At 39.7% G+C, this 17116-nt stretch overlaps 1 protein-coding gene across 1 annotated transcript in view; it reads left to right on the plus strand.

Annotated features, from left to right (window-relative positions):
* The window catches only part of smarca2 (SWI/SNF related, matrix associated, actin dependent regulator of chromatin, subfamily a, member 2), an 85825-nt gene that overhangs the window by 58216 nt on the left and 10493 nt on the right, over positions 1-17116 (plus strand). Inside the window, exons 26-31 of the mRNA XM_023279410.3 lie at positions 1011-1238; positions 1678-1755; positions 5300-5518; positions 7958-8181; positions 12670-12775; positions 13217-13318. Of these exons, the coding sequence (XP_023135178.2) occupies positions 1011-1238; positions 1678-1755; positions 5300-5518; positions 7958-8181; positions 12670-12775; positions 13217-13318 (957 nt within the window). The remainder of the gene's footprint in view (positions 1-1010; positions 1239-1677; positions 1756-5299; positions 5519-7957; positions 8182-12669; positions 12776-13216; positions 13319-17116) is intronic.

Below are 17116 nucleotides of genomic sequence, written 5' to 3' on the forward strand. Positions count from 1 at the left end.
TCTAGCAACAGGCTTTATATTAGCAGACCAAGGCCATTTTTAGTGAAACCTAATAGGGATTTAGGGAGAATGAACAACACGATTTCTGATTCGATGTTATTGAGTTTTGCCATCCAACAGTTGGAAGTCGCAGCTTTAGGGTTTGTGACAAAACCGATAGTTCAGGCTTCATATCAGGTACCAATGGGTTGTTGTTGAGTATCTGTGGCCAAACCTCGTTTTTCATTTTGCTCACCAGTTGGCTGTTAAGTCAAATTAACATGTAGAAGTTCCATGTTAAGTCTATGAATCAGTTAAAGTTATTTACCTTTTTTGTTTGGTTTCTGTATAGTTTTTGTCACCTTTTCCGATTCCAAACAAAAACTCAACAGTCCAGCAATCATGGCAACTTCTTAGTTTCATCTTGGCTTTAATTTTAGCTCCTTAAAAACTTGGGTGGTCAGGTGAACTGTGCTATTTTCAGACTTGAGAGATCCGTGGTTTAATTCTGAAGATCGTTCATAGTTGAAGGAAGTGGAACTGGACAATTTTTTTTTGTCTGTTTTTGAAAACTTAGGTCTGAACCAAATGGTTGTCCTTCGCATTTGCAGACAAACAACTGCAGGACGTCCTCAGTGACACTTAAAGCGGGTTCAGGGAGTTGAAACTATGATTTCTGTTAAGTAAACTTAACATGTCCAAGTAGTAGAGATAGCACCATCACACTGTTTACAGGAATCATTCTCTCTTTCAGTTTGGTTTTTCAGTAGTTTTTGTAACTTTTTCTGATTCCACAATGAAAGACAACAGTCCAGCCACAACTGGGCATTTTAGAGGAAATAGGAGTAAAACTGGGCAGCAATCATGGCAACCTGCTGGCTTCCTTTTGGCTTTAATTGGTCAGATGAGCTAAATTTAACAGGGAACTGGCCAAACAACAGTGTCACCTTTAGTTCGTTTTGGACCATGTCATTAAAGCACATGCTGCCTCTTTGATGCCGAATCATTCTCCTTCCACCTTCATATTCCAGGACCTTCAGGCTCAGGATCGAGCTCACCGCATTGGCCAGCAGAACGAAGTCCGAGTGCTTCGTCTCTGCAGCGTCAACAGCGTGGAGGAGAAAATCTTGGCAGCTGCCAAATACAAACTGAACGTGGATCAGAAGGTGATCCAGGCCGGCATGTTCGACCAGAAGTCCTCGAGCCATGAGCGCCGAGCCTTCCTCCAGGCCATCTTAGAGCACGAGGAGCAGAACGAGGTGAGATCTCCATGTTTCAGTTGAATTTATATGTTGTATTATTTATCTCGGGAGTAAAAAGAGGTATTTATTCCTGACCAGGCATCTTATTTAATGAGTGTAGGAGGTCCTGAATAAATGTTTTCCCTCCAGTTAAATGATGCATGATGGTTTTGATTGAATTACTGGAGACCCAGAGACGGCTCCCTCGATACGATCAGCGAGTTATTTGTCCTTCACTCATAATATCAGGTGGTTTTGTAATACAATCTCAGCTGTTTGTTTTATACTTGATAAAATCTGAGCAGCACACTTGACTGATTTGTTTTGAAGTGAACACGAAAGGTTTCTGCTTTGATCAAGAGTTTATAACAGAGAATGGAAACATCGAGTGATCAAACTGATTGCTTTTTCTTTTATAATTCTTTTTTTTTTTTTTTTTTTTTTTTAATAATTCTAGGAGGAAGACGAGGTTCCGGATGATGAAACCCTCAACCAGATGATCGCCCGCAACGAAGACGAATTTGAGCTCTTCATGGTAAGAAAAGTACATTGAAATATCAGAGTAAAACTACTGTAATGACAGGTGTGGAAATGATAATTTCCCTGAAGAGGAGCAGCTGTCAGCTGATTCTCCAAAATAATTGTAAGTTGTCATCATGTCAAGACAATTTTTCAGGTTAAACGTCATCGTTTCTTCAAGCACCTTGATACTTGGCAATAACTGTTCCCTGCCAGATGCTTCTTTTTACATAATAAATAACTGTAATGCCTTGTATACAGGATTCCTACATCCTAATACAGTTGTTCTGGCTCTTTGATCAGTTTGCTGAGCATCTGCCCAAGTTCTAAGTTCAAACATCCTCAAGCTTTACTGCATCCTGGTGGTCTTTCCTCATCTTCATCCGGCTCACACTGGCTATCTCTTTACAATTCTACAATTCTAAAATTTCATTTAGCAGATGCTTCTATCCAAAGCGACGTACATCTGAGAGTAGATACAACACAAGTGAGGATCTATTCAGGACAAAACAACCTGGATAAGAGTCATAAAATCAGTTCAAGAGTCATAATAGGACCGTGGTGTCTACAGGCAGTAGACGTAATAGGATTTTTATTTATTTATTTTTTTGTCACGTTTTAAAACGAAAACAATCCCTGTGCACATAAGTGTTCAAACACCATTTTAGAAACCGTCTCAGTGCATACTGTCATGCCTGAAAAGTCATACCACACGACTATTCACATACACTGGGCATGCAGGTGTCAGTGTAAATATGAAGCAGAGGGATGATTGCCTAGTTCTAGAAAACAACGGTGGAAGAACAGCAATTGCAAAATTAGGACCAGAGATTTTTTTAAAGTGTACAACAGCCGCTAACAAAGACTACAAGGTCAGCGATTCCTGTCATATATACACCGATCAGACACAACATTACGACCATCTGCCTAATATTGTGTTGGTCTCCTTTATGCTGCTAAAGCTCCTCAGACCCAGTGGGACATGGACTCAGGATGTTCTGTGGCACCAGGATGGTGGCAGTGAATTCTGTGGGTGCTGTGGGTTGCAGGGTGGGACCTACCTAGATTAGTGTTATCCTGGAACATCCCACAGATGCTCAATAAGATCTGGATCTGGGGATTGTGGAACCCAGGTGAACACCTTAGCTCTGTCGTGTTCTCTGCACCACTCCTGAGCAGTTTTTGCAGTGTGTTGGAGTGCATTGTCCTGCTGAGGGTGGCAAATGGCATCACGAACTGCTATTGCAATGGAGGGACGAGGGGTTTTGGGGGTTGCTTGACCTGCAGTGCTTAGGGTTAGGGTTTGGTACATCTGAAACATCCACATGAATGTCAGGACTCGAGTTTCCCAGCAGAACATGGCATTATAACAAGATGATGGCTGTTGTTCACTTCATCCGTCAATGGTCATAATATTAAGACTGATTGGTGTATATATGTACGATATTGTAGGGCTGAAAAAATTCCTCGACTAATTTGATTACTAAAATGCCTTGAGGCTTTGTTTAATCTACTACATGCGGTACTATATATGCATGATGCAGTGCGGATATCCTCCCAAGTTCCACCAAGACGGTTATTTCTGATGCTGTAACTAGCATGCCAAGTGTGGAATGCAAATGGAGATGGAGACGTCTGATTGCTTGATTAATCCCCAGAATAATCAATAAAATACTCGATTATTAAAATAATCGACAGCTGCAGCCCTACAAATACTAATGTTTTTTAAAATTATTTTAGAAGTGTCCTAAACGAATAAAATTACTTTTTATTGCTAAATACATATTTACTTTATCTTCTGTCTCAGCATCGAGTCTCTTCTCCCTTTCAAAGAAGCCGATTGCTTAATTAATCGCCAGAATAATCAATAGAATACTCGATTATTGAATAACTGCAGCCCTACTATATTGTGATTAATTCACTACAGACAGATTCATCTCATTTGATTAACAGCATTAATTCCTCACATCTTTGTCCTTCCCACCAGAGATGTGAGTGAAGGAGAGGAAGAGAAACGAGGAGTCGAGGCTGTTTCACAAAATGAGACATCCTCACGTCATCAGTTAAATATGATGTGTGGTGCAGCTGTATGATCTGCCTGTTGTTTTCTAACCAACCACTTTATGATTTCTGTCAGATGAACAGAGCAGCGTTCATGATTACTTACAGCATCTGTTATAATTCAATTCACAATGTGACAGACTGACGAGAATGTACAGATGTCATACGCTTTTGTTTACCACATGTGCGGTGAAGTGTGAAAGAATTGTGATGCACCGAGATTGATTTCCTTTACTGATTTCCTCACATTGTGTCCAAAAGTGTCTGGTTCTGCCTGTACAGACGTCACCCCGACTGAAATAGGCTCAGCAGCGTTTCCAAAAGTGTTTATTTTAGGGGTCCTAGAACACTGGAGTAGTGTGGACGTTAGATGAAAATGTAGAAAAAGTTATTTTTTAATCAAAAACATATCATAGTGTACTGGAATGAAAGGTGAAATGTCAGAGGTACAGTTGCCTTTTACTTCAGCACCTAGAAAACCTGCCTGCTCTGAAAACCTGTTGCCCACTCTGATCTTGGTTCTCTATCACAATGTGACAGCCATGTGGCTTTAAACCTCAGTTTTATTAGTAAATACTGTGCTACTTTATATCACAATGTAAACAAGAAAAATCCTCCAGCAAGGCTACTCAGTCATCGCATCATTTCCAAAAGCTGAAATCTTGAAAAAATTTGTGTCAGAAATCACGGCAACATAGAATGAGTCCATTTAATATAGATGTACCTACAAACAACATGACCTTGCACACAGGCGTGTGTTATGCATGCGTACGTCATGTACGGATACCGAATCACGTGACATAAAACCCCCAGAATTTAATCAATTGTTCCTTGTATTATTTCCGACGGATAAGTCCTGATATGAATAAAATATATAGAATAGAATAGCTTTATTGTCACCATACATGGGGGTATGGTGAAAAGATAAGTAGCTGTCACTGCACGGTGCATTGAAACAAGATAATTTAACGACAGTAAATAAGAAAATCGAATGTTCATTTAAAACAAGACTATATTAAAAAATTCCAACATATGCAAAAGAGGCAAGATATATACAGGCAATGATATAGAAATCTTTAACCAATCCGTGGATCCAGACTATAAACTGCATCACTGCCAAAATCTAATCACTTTGTCCTTGTGTCATTTCTGACTTCCCTGGGAATTTCATCCAGAGCTGTTAGTCTGTTTTTGCCTAATGTTGGTAACAGACAGACGGATGGACAGACAGACACTGATCGAACTCCAGTGTTCCTTGGCAGAGTAATGAATGTAAACACAGATTGGTATTCTAATCAATCTCAGTGTGGCCTGATAAGGTTTAATATCCATTGATTCCGTGAGGATATCAACTGAAGAAATTAGATGCTGTGCGGCTGCTGTTAACCTCTTTATTCAAGTCTAAATCCACCTCATGAGATCCCCATCACAGGAAGGGAACGAACTGTCACCATCTGCCACTTGACCTGATGTGATTTCCTTTGTTTTTAACCTTGTAGCGCATGGACATGGACCGACGGCGGGAGGATGCCAGGAACCCGAAGCGTAAACCTCGTCTGATGGAGGAGGACGAGCTGCCTTCTTGGATCATCAAAGACGACGCCGAGGTGGAACGACTCACCTACGAAGAGGAGGAGGAGAAGATGTTTGGCCGAGGGTCACGCTGTCGCCGAGACGTCGACTACAGCGACACGCTGACCGAGAAACAGTGGTTACGGGTAAATTATCATGAACACATACAACACTGCAGAACTGTTGGAAAAGTTACCGCATTTTCACTCGTAACCTCCGCAGTTAATTACAGCAGTCTTGTTATTACGTGGACTGATTTGATTCGGATGAACTCATATCCAATCATTTTAATTTTAAAAACTTCTCTGTGCTCCACGCTGCACTTGTTTAGTCATTCAGCTGGTGTACATTACAGCCTCATTTGTGCTCTCATGCTGCTTTTGTTTAACCGTCATTAACCTACAGTTTAATTCTTCTAGCAGGAAGCAGAAACACTCAGTGGTTTTCTTTTGCTCATTAGAAGTCAGGGTTTCAAATCTCAACTTATACATCACCGGCTTATTCATGTGTAGTCCGGTCAACAAATAATGAAAGAAAAGCAATGCTGTGTGACTCTGTCTCAATATTAAAAACCTTAAAGACAAAGTATAGATTCATCATCTGGTTTTCAAGGTTGAATAATCTCCTGAAACAAATGGACGCCGTGACTTTCAACAAACTTTTCTTAAACTGACTCATTACTGAGATACTGGATACATACTGGAGAGTTTCTTCGCCCAGCTGTTTTGGAGTACGTCATTCTGTGCAACAGTGTGACTCACATATATTTTTAACGGTTTTTGGACAATAATGGAGCTCTGTGGCACAGAAGAATGACATTTACCAGGCTGCTGCTACACAGAAGGAACAGTGGGATCAATTTCTTTCTTCGTTCTGGTGTTGGATTTGTTGAATGGAAAAAAACACAGATATAGAAAATCTATGATGCTATTACACCTTTCACAACATTTGCAGCTATTATAGTAGTGAAGTACAAATGTATGCAGTGATAATGTTACTTTTACAATACCAGAGCTGCATGATGTCGTTTTAGCATCAATTATTAAGATGTGTGAATGCAAGTAACACAAAATTACTGAAACGCGTGACGCAAAAACTTTTTTTTTGCTTTGATACAAAAAAACCCTGACATTTTCCATGACTAATCTTCAAGAACAGAACACAATTTACTCTGATTTAAAGGTTCTTTGATGCACAGAGACCATTTTTTAAATTTTATTGACAGGCATGGAGTTTGTCGACATGCAGGCTCCACATGCGCAGCAAAACGAGCAGGAAACAGGAGAAAATTACTAAAACAAAAAGAAAAAGATTTGGTTGGAAAACTGACTCATATCTGTTGTAGTGAAATATCTCAGCTACAGAAAGGATGATATTGACCAACAACAGGTATAAAGTAGGCAGTGTTTTTGCTATATTTGCAATCTTGTGAGGCAGTCCACAACACTAAAGCAGCAACACAAAGCTTTATATGACGCTTGCAAACCCAAATCTGACGACAAAAAAACTATTCAGGATGCCTTCTGCAGTATTACACCATATGAGAACAGTGACAAATGGCCTTTTTCTTGCTTTTTAAGAACTTTATATTTATTTCCAATGAGGATTTCTCCTCCACAAAATTAGCTCAGTCATTCTAAAATGATCAATTCTTTCCAAATCAAGTAATTTCCTGTATTTTCACACATCACAGAAAAACAGAATACAGTAAGCCATTTTTTCCCCCCAGTGCAGTCTTTAGTTACGACTATGTTTGATATGTACCACTAAAACCTGCTTAAATGTATGTTTCGTCACAAGTTCACAGAAAACTTACAGGAGATTCATGTAAATATATAAAGCTTAAAACAACTGAATTATTTTCATGGGCAGGCAGTTACTGAAGTGAGTCTCAGTAAAGAGTAATTGGATGCCAAAAGTTTTGCCGGGTGTGATGCTGACGGCACCCAGTCAGCCACACCAGATAGACTCTGACATCCTTCCCTGGAGACGCGGCCCGGACCCTGCAGATCCATTTTATTGACCGTGGCCCAAATGTTTAAGGGAACACAAAAATAGAAGGAGGAAACTTTGAGGTCAAGGTGACAGAAGAGTGGACTAACTGTTGGCTGCAGTTCAGGGAAACTCCAATTAAAAGAGGAAGAAAGTGTAGAAACTTGTAGGCTGCCTGTTTCTGATAAAACACGACAGGGCTACATAGATCCTGTCCAATAATATTTGCTGTTAGGGATAGTTTTTAGTCATAGTTTTAGCATGAAATTAATGTTAAAGTTGAATATGAATGCTGTATGAATGTTGTACCAGTCTTTGGGATGAACACCCAACTTAAAGAACTTTTTTTCATCATTTTTAAACTACATTATCCTGGCATTTATCCAACAGGAGTGATGTAACACTGGGATTTATCACAAATAAAACAATAAAATATGTAAATCTATCAAATACAGCATATAGTGATGATGTCAGAAGATTAAGGAGCATACTCACAGAAGCTGAAAGGATTTGTTCTAAAATTGTGCACTGTAACGACCTGAACAAGTGAATTAATTAACTTTGTCCCTGTTCTTTCTCTTCTTTACCTCCAGGCTATCGAGGACGGAAACCTGGAGGAGATGGAGGAGGAGATCCGGCTGAAGAAGCGCAAACGGAAAAGACGTCAAGACAAGGACTCGTCGAGCAGAGACGAAGGAAGCTCGAAGGCCAAGAAGAGACGTGGACGACCTCCGGCGGAAAAGTTCTCCCCGAACCCGCCCAAACTCACCAAGCAAATGAACACCATCATCGATACGGTCATCAACTACAGAGACGGGTGAGGAGATTTAACTGCAACTCACTTCTTTATACAGTCTTAGATGGTGTGTTTGTTGGTATTTTCGTCGTGTCATCATACTTTTAGTGACACAGCAGCCATGTGCTTGGTGCAACTTCATGTTTTTAGATCAATCTCAGACGTTATTTGAAGTGACAAGAGCTAAAGACAGAAATCCCCGATCCCTAAAGACCAACTCCTTTTTCTATCTGTTCTGACTGAGATTACACTCTAGTATCATCTCATCTGCTTCAAATGTGGTCAGTTCTGCAGTTCTACTGCAAGTAGACTGGTTCAAAACCAGCCAGAAGGGGGCGCTATTTCTGCTTGTCCCTGCCAAATGTGTTAAATCAGGTCAAACAAGGTCTCTGCAATGACTTCTGTACCTCAATCAGCCTATGTGCTGACTTTACTTTATTCCTATATGGTGCTTTCAGATAATACAAATTCATCACTGTCAATCAACATTTTTACTGTTCCTTCTAACAGAAAATCACTAAAATTGTTGATTAGATCATCTCATGGGGACAACCAAGACAACAAGTAAAAACTGTCAGCTATTTCAGGAATTTACTAATTGTAGTGGATGTGTGAACACCAGAAACCTGGTCTGCAGTTGGAAACAGATCCTTTTAGTCTCTTCTTCACACCCTTTTGCATTGTGGGGTGTATTGTTCTTTTATATAGATAATCTACTCATTGTTTATATTGTGTCCCTGATCGTTGACTCAAACGCTAAATTTCTTCACACACAACTTTTTTGTGGACCTGTTGCTCCGCCTGTACTTAGACCTAGAGACCACTATCTCTAGTAGACGTCCTCTGACAGCTGCGATGCTTTCGATAGCTTCTGTACTTTGGAAAGTAAGTACGTCATCCATTCAGAATTCTGGTTTTGGCTCGGTACTGAGGTATCAGTTCCGGTGACATCCCTATTAGTTCTGCTGGGGATTGATATCCACCCTAATGATGGTTTGCATTTGTTATGGTTGTGGTAAAATGTGCTTTTAAGTGCAAGAAAAATACCCCCATTTGCAAGAGTGTAGCAAATCAGCCATGCCTCGATGATCCAGTGGAAAGAACGGATTCCTTCCTGGGTAAAAATGAGCAGACATGAAGTCATGTCTTAGGAGCAGGAACCTTATATTCTCTCAGTCCAGTGGAAGTTAAGTGTGTGGTCTATTCTGCTGTGTCTGGAATGTTTCTCTTTTTTTTTTTTTGCCCATTTGCAAAAGCGTAAGTGTGCGTCTCTCTGCGACATGCAGCCGTGCATGGAAGAACATGTGCAATTTGTGTTCCCATCGCTCAAATATGCACTGGCTCGCTACTGCGCTGAAGCTTTTCAAGGAAACCGCTACCTGCCTTTCCAGGAGTCACATTCTTTCCTCTCCCAGTTGATGGTTGTTCTTCCCAGAGCATCTCAATCACAGCTCAGCCTCCTCTCACTGCAGCACAACTTTAAGTTTCCACCCCAGGACTTCGGAGTCCTGGGGCACAGTGCGGTTTCCTCGTAAAACAAAGCGCATCTCCAAATTGCACGAGGCAAAAGTGAGTGCAACTTAATATCTGATTTGGAGCTTCTTGGAATTTAATGAAGTCTTATCTGTTCAGGGGAGCCAGGCAACAGTCTGGGCTCCTTTCAAGACAGATTAAGGTGTATTTATGTGGAGGTCTGGTTGCAACAGAGAACAGCCTGATCTCCAAATACGGAATGTCACGCACACAGCAGATTGTTTTGAAATCAACAGTTGTTTTACCGTCTGCTTATCACAAGACATTACAAGAAACCTCCTCTCGCTGGAAGCCTCCGTGATCATGTTTCCAGTAATTCCATCGTCTTTAACAGAAGCTGTTCCCAGAGGATGCCGGGCTGAGAGGCATCAAAGACATCGGAACCCAACACCTGTGTGGTTTCAACACCGTTTACACAGAGAATCTAAACTTACAGCACATTCAGATCTCAGTGAGTGAAATAAGATCGAAGTAATCTGACATCAGGAGCCATGAAATCAGCCTGAACTGATCCAGCTGCTGCTGTTTAGGGTCACTGTACACTTTTATTTCTCAAAGACAAATCCAGGAATTTATGTTGATTATTATAAAACAGTTAAAAGCAGGAAAATAACCAGAGCTACAATATCTCATGTATTGCATGGTTGTAGGTCCAACACTCTCACAGCTCTGTGTTTGGATTTTATTTAACATCCCTGTGTTTGTTGTTTGAGTTTATAATTACTGTAATTTAGCAGTTTGTTTTTATTAAGATAAATCAAAATATGTGTTACTTTTATCAAGGAAATGGTGAAATGAATAATAAAAAAAATGTTTTAAAAAGCTGTGTAGTTAAATTTTAGTTTGCGCTACCTTATATGACCTCATGAATAAGTAATCACTGTAACCATGACAAGTGAACACTGTCAGCTGCCAGCTGACGATCACATGATTGTGATCCTACTACAAATCCACCACTGAGGACTTATCAGGACTTATCCATCAGAAATGATCCAGGGAACAACTGATTAAATTGTGGGGGTGTTTCTGAGTCCCATCAATTCCTGCCGCCCGCTACATATTTAGGTCATGTGATTCAATATCCGTACATAACGTACACATGCAGAACACACGCCTGTACTCAGCACAAGGTCATTTAGTTTGTGTTTACATCTATATTAAATTGACACATTCTATGGTGCTGTGATTTCTGTCACAAATTTTTTAAAGATTTCATCCGTCGGAAATGATCCAATGACTGAGCAGCCTTGGTGGAGTACTGCGCTCTGAGTGCTTTTCTTGTTTCTCACTGTGGACTCATTTTTTTTAACTGTAATATAAAATCCGACACCTCTATGGAAACAACAGAACCATGACTAGAAGCACAGAAAACTCAAATATGTCTTTTGTGCAGTATTACGTGGCTACAATGCGATAAATCAGAAAAAAAGAAATAGTGAATTTCTTTACTAACTTCACCATGAATCTTCCAATAAGTTACTCAGAACTTTCTCCACTCTGTTCTGTTTTTGCACCATGCTGCTTTTGTTTTATGAATCAAGTGTGCGTCTTTTTTTTTTTTTTTTTTTTTTTTAAATCTCAGTTTCTTAAATTAGTTTGTCTCCTTTCTGCTCTGTGAAAACACAGCCTGCAGTTCAACCAAAAAATCTTTGTTCCTGTGTGTTGGTCACAGCTGATAGTTGCTCTCAGTTGCAGTGAGCGGTGCAGAACCTTTTGGTTCTTACATGATCTTGTGCAGGAGGTGAATTTTATATACGAAAAGGATTTTGAAGAAATATCACACTTCTAAGCTTAGATTTGTTCGATTTTTTCTTTTTGGGACAAAATGACACGCCAAATACACTACCATTCAAAAAGTTTGGGGTCTCTTAGAAATGTCCTTATTTTTGAAATAAAAGCATTTTTTCCAATGAAAATAACAATAAATGAATGATAAATCCAGTGTAGACATTATTAATGTGGTAACTGACTATTCTAGCTGGAAACGGCTGATATTTAATGGAATATCTCCATAGAGGTACAGAGGAACATTTCCAGCAACCATCACTCCTGTGTTCTAATGCTACATTGTGTTAGCTAATGGTGTTGAAAGGCTCATTGATGATTAGAAAACCTTTGTGCAGTTATGTTAGCAGCACATGGATAAAAGTGGGAGTTTTCATGACGAACATGAAGTTGCCTGGGTGACCACAAAGTTTTGAACAGTAGTGTAGAACTGATACTTCAACTATTGTTCCAAAATTGAAAATCCAAGAATTCTTAATGTTTTTACAGTTTCTGTCTCTGATCAATGGTGTAATTTTGGCTGTACTTTTAAGGGTAAGATACCATTCAAACCTGCTGGTGGCTGTTGGGGTTAAAGTAAAAGTCTTGCTACTATCAGTGTGCTTCTGTTTTCATGCATGAGTGATTGCTTGTTGTTTTAGTCCAGAGGCTATCTCTTGATCTCACCTGTCTCAGCTGTTTTTAGACACGTTTTCACATTTTTGTCTGTTGTTTTGCAATCTGTCGACACTAAACCCACAGTTGGGTGGTTTAATTCTGCAGTAGCTGTTAATTTATTTAGCTCCAGTGGTTATAAATGAATCATTACAGAGTGAAGGTCAGTAGCAGTAACTGAGCATAGGAGAGCTGTTTCTCATCTGTTTTCCACATTCAGCTGGTGGTGTATTTAGACTGTTGTCTTTCTGGTCAGAGGCCGACTTATCCGTGTAGTAATTAGTGCGTGAAGGTCTTAACAGTCAGCCAAAAAAAAAAGGGAAGCTGCAAATGGATTCTGTTTAAAATTAGTCAACGTTTACAAAGTTGATACAAGAAACTCCCCCAACTCCCGGGAAATTAGCAGGACTGAATGCATTTAATTTGCAAATATAATTTCATCAAAGCTCACACAAACTGCTCCCTCGACAAGAGTTTCAGTTTTAAATCTGCAACTTGATGGGGTAGAATTTGAATCATGATTTATCTTGTTTCCAGGTCCGGAAGACAACTGAGCGAAGTCTTCGTGCAGCTTCCATCCAGGAAGGAACTCCCCGAATATTACGAGCTGATCAGAAAACCTGTGGACTTCAAGAAGATCAAGGTTTGTTGATGGAAAAGACACACAGGAGGATGATGAAGATGAAGAATATACACAAAGCACGATAATAATCTTTTAAAAAAAGATGATTAGCTGCTTGTGAGATGAATAAGAAACAGCAGATTTAATAATTGATGTTTCTGTTTTTCCAACTTCTTAAATCTCTAAAAATGACACAAAATGTATTGAGGGGTTTACAGTTTGTTATTTTCTAGTATTTTTGTATATTTTATGGACAAACTGCTCATCACAGCCAACCGATAATAGAAGTAATTGTTAGTTGCAGCCCTAATCAGCAGTTATTTGAAAGATTTGCATAATTTTTGTGTTTTTAAGTAATTAAGGGAGGACAGTGAGGCCTCAAACATCATATTAACTGAGGATAATTTGAGTGTAAATCAAGTATTCACCCATTGCTGGTGTTTGTTTTTTTTTCTTGAACAGGAACGTGTGAGAAACCACAAATACAGGAATGTGGGAGACTTGGAAAGAGACGTGATGCTGCTCTGTCAAAATGCACAGACCTTTAATTTGGAGGGATCCCAGGTAAGAAACGCTGCTACTTCCTTTTAACTTTTCATTATGTGCTTGTTTAGGGTTCGAACACGTGTAATGGATCAACTCAAGTCACTCTCAAGTTCTACTGAAACAATGACTCAACAGATAATTTCAGAACTTTGGATATTTTGAGCAAAAAGTAAAGAAAACTTGAAGTTACATAAGTAGTAACAGTTCTGACTTGCAAGATACAGGGGGTCCTCGACTTACGTTGGAGTTTCGTTCCTACGGCCCGACGTAAGTCAAGTTTCGCCATAAGTCGGAACTCCGACAAAGATGTAAACAAAGCTGTTAAGTGCATCATGATATCGATCAGTTCTTCAGAAAAGTCATGTTCCAAGCATTTTATTATTATACCTGATTTCACTTCCATGGAGATGGCTTTCCTTTTCTTCGAAGCACTGCTATCAGAAGAGTCTGACTTATGCTGAGAGCCATAATGAAGGGCAAAAAGTTAGTGAATGTAGCACAATCCAAGGTGGCGTCCAACCGGAGAATGGAAACGCTTATAGCGCTGCATGACGACGCATTCGTCCACTCTGCAACTAGTTCCACGTAACCAGTTCGTAACGACGAAACACCGTACGTCGTAAACCGAGGACCCATCCGTAACCTTTCCAGCGCCGAAATGCTGTATGTTGAGGACGTCATAAACCGAGGACCTCCTGTATTGTCTTTCTGTGGGATTCCTTTAATGTTGCCTCTGCCTCCTAAGTGGTTAATCTGTGCTCATCAGGGAACCAGTTTCAAACCTCTGTGAAAAACTGTATATGTGGTGAGAACTCGGGTCTTCAGAAAGGACCAGTTGTTCTCATTGTGTGCTGATCTGCTCAGGGGAAGCTTTAACATTGGCCCCGTCCAGTTCTGGCCTTCAGGCTTCCAGCTCGTTTGCAGGCACATTGCTGTTCCAGGTTTCTTGACATTGTTTAAGGCGAGTTTGTCACTGCAGCTTTTTTTAGTTTGATGTCAGAGTGGATTTATCTGGCAGTTGCTTAGTCTCCAGAAACCTGTTCTACAAAAGAGGTTCAAGATATTCACAGGGCTGAAATATAAAGACAGTTTGACACAATTTTCTTTCTATAAGTCAGCCCAACAAAAGCTAAAACCTCAGTCAGAGTTAACGGGTATCAGAAGGTTGTTTCTTTGTCTTTCTTTGTTAACTCAAACTCTGATCTCGTCTACATTAAAGTGGCCTTTTATCACTTCATGTGACTCTACTTCTGCACAAAATGAACCGATGGTGTTCAGCTGCTTCAGTCAACAGGTTGTTTTAATGGAGAACAATGATGAACATAAAAATGTATGACGGTAAAAAGCTGCTACAGGAAATGATGCTGGTAGAAAACATAATCTGCTTGAGAACCAGTTAATGTTGTGGCATTTTAAGATTGAAAAAATGATAAAATTAGGCAAATAGGATGTCTTAGTCAGATTTTAGGCAAGGCAAGTTTATTTATGTACCACGCTTCATGTCCAAGACAATTAAAAGTGCTTTACATAAAACATTAAAAGCATTACAGTGAGGTGCAGATAAAACATTAAAAAGTACACAAGACATTAGAAAAATCATGATAAAGTCATGTACAGTAACTAAATTGAATGAAAATAATTAAAAGCAAGCAACAGTCTAGATAACTTAAAAGATACTGTGCAGATTTCATGCGTGAGAAAAAATGTTTTTAACCTGGATTTAAAAGTGTCTACATTCGGTGAAAGTTTAATCTCCACTGGCAGTTTGTTCCACTGGTTTGCAGCAATACAGCTAAATGCTGCTTCTCCGTGTTTAGTCCAGACTCTGGCCTGGAGCAGCTGACCTGAGTCCTTGGACCTAGGAGCCCTGCTAGGTTTATATTCTCTGAACATATCACAGATGTATTCTGGGCTTAAAGCGTTCTGGGATTTGTAAACAATCAGTAGGGTTTTAAATCTGTTCTGTGGCTGACTGGAAGCCAGTGTAGAGATTGTAAGGTGCTGTGATGTGTTCAGATCTCTTAGTCCTGGTTAAAACTCCAGCAGCAGCATTCCAGATGAGCTGCAGCTGTTTGCTGTTCTTTTTGGGAAGTTCTGTTAACTTCCCAAAAAGAACAAACAATGATAAGATTTGAAAATTTGAATTCATGCAGACACTAAATAATCCTGTGGAAAGTGGCAACCCAACAGAAGCCCATGGAGCCCATCTCAGGCATGAGACAGGAAGTTCAAGCCTTCTCTTTGTCTGCACTCGTCACACTGAGCTAAGCAGAATAATGCCAACCTCACAGAAATAAAAAGAGGAGGTGGTTAAACTTTTGATACGATTACATCAAATACATCGTGATTGGGTCTTAAAACAATGGGTTGTGGCTTCCAGAACAGAAGAGGAGTGTTTAGATGAAGTTTGCATAGGTATACAAGAAAAGCACTCAGAGAGCAGTACTCTGCCAAGGCTGCTCAGTCGTTGTATTATTTCTGACGGATAAGTCCTGATACGTCCTCAGTGGTGGATTTGTAGTAGGATCACAATCATGCCATCATGTAGTGTTCACTGGTTGTCATGGTTACAGTGACACTGTGTGCTGCTATCTGGCAATGATACAGAAATATTTAACAATTCCATGGATCCAGACTATAAGCTGCATCTCTGCCAAAATCTAATCACTTGGTCCTTGTGTCATTTCTGACCTTCCCTAAAAATTTCATCCAAATCTGTTTTTACATTTTTGAGTAATTCTGGTGACAGACAGACAGACAGACAGACAGACAGACAGACAGACAGACAGACAGACAGACAGACAGACAGACAGACAGACAGATGCCAATCGTCACAGAACTCCACCGCATTCCTCGGCAGAGTAATAAGACGATGTAACGCTTTGTGTAGTCGGTTAAAATCTCAATATTTTGCTCATGTTTGTTCTTACAGCCCTGTATTGAATGAACATTATTCACGTCAGACTCTGAAGACTGCTTTAAGACTCTTTCTTGAGAACTTTTGACTCCAACTTTTGATCCAGAATTGAATTTTGACGACACGTTTGACAGAGCTACCAGACCATCACTGGCCTTTAGCAGGGAGGCAGAGTCACAACATTCAGGTGTTCAGCATGAGTTGTCCTCAGTTAAACCTGAAGTTTCCTCACTTCTAATCCCAAATCCTGCCTCACAGCTCAGAATTCTGCATTATTCAGTTTATTTTTTGCTTCTGTGCAGAATGAGATGACTCACTGAGACCTTTGCTGAAGGGAAACGATTATTCTGAATGTGGAGCTGGTCCCAACAAATGTCGGTGCGTCAGCCGCGTGTAAAAAAGAAGAAGCCAATGCAGATATAATCAACACTCACGGCTCGTCTTCATCTCATTTCACTGTAATAACGTGAATGTGTTTGAGTTTTAGACTGTTGGTGAGACACATCATGACCCTTGCAAACATGTTTTCCACTTAAAGCTGGCATTTTTTAGAACAAACTATTAATTAGTTAATCAAATTAGGGAGTTTTTCCCTCTGTTGCCGAGAGCTTGCTCAAAGGAAATCCAGAAGAAAACTTACATTTGTTGGGTTTTTCTAATAAATTTGACTTATTCTGTGAAGTGCCTTGAGATAACATATGTTGTAAACTGGCGCTGTACAAATAAAATTAAATTGAACTTAGTTGTTGAAGTTGTATTTCCTTAAGTTGTAATTTTCTCAGTCTTGTTTGTTAAGCTTTTGTCCTTGACTTTGTTTTCTTACTCTTTGCTATTATCCAGAGTTGCACAACCTTGTTAAAAAGGTTGTTTTGGTTCACTTTTATCTTGTTTTCCAACAG

Source organism: Amphiprion ocellaris, chromosome 6, assembly GCF_022539595.1.
Source record: "Amphiprion ocellaris isolate individual 3 ecotype Okinawa chromosome 6, ASM2253959v1, whole genome shotgun sequence".
In the NCBI taxonomy this organism is placed as follows: Eukaryota; Metazoa; Chordata; class Actinopteri; family Pomacentridae; genus Amphiprion; species Amphiprion ocellaris.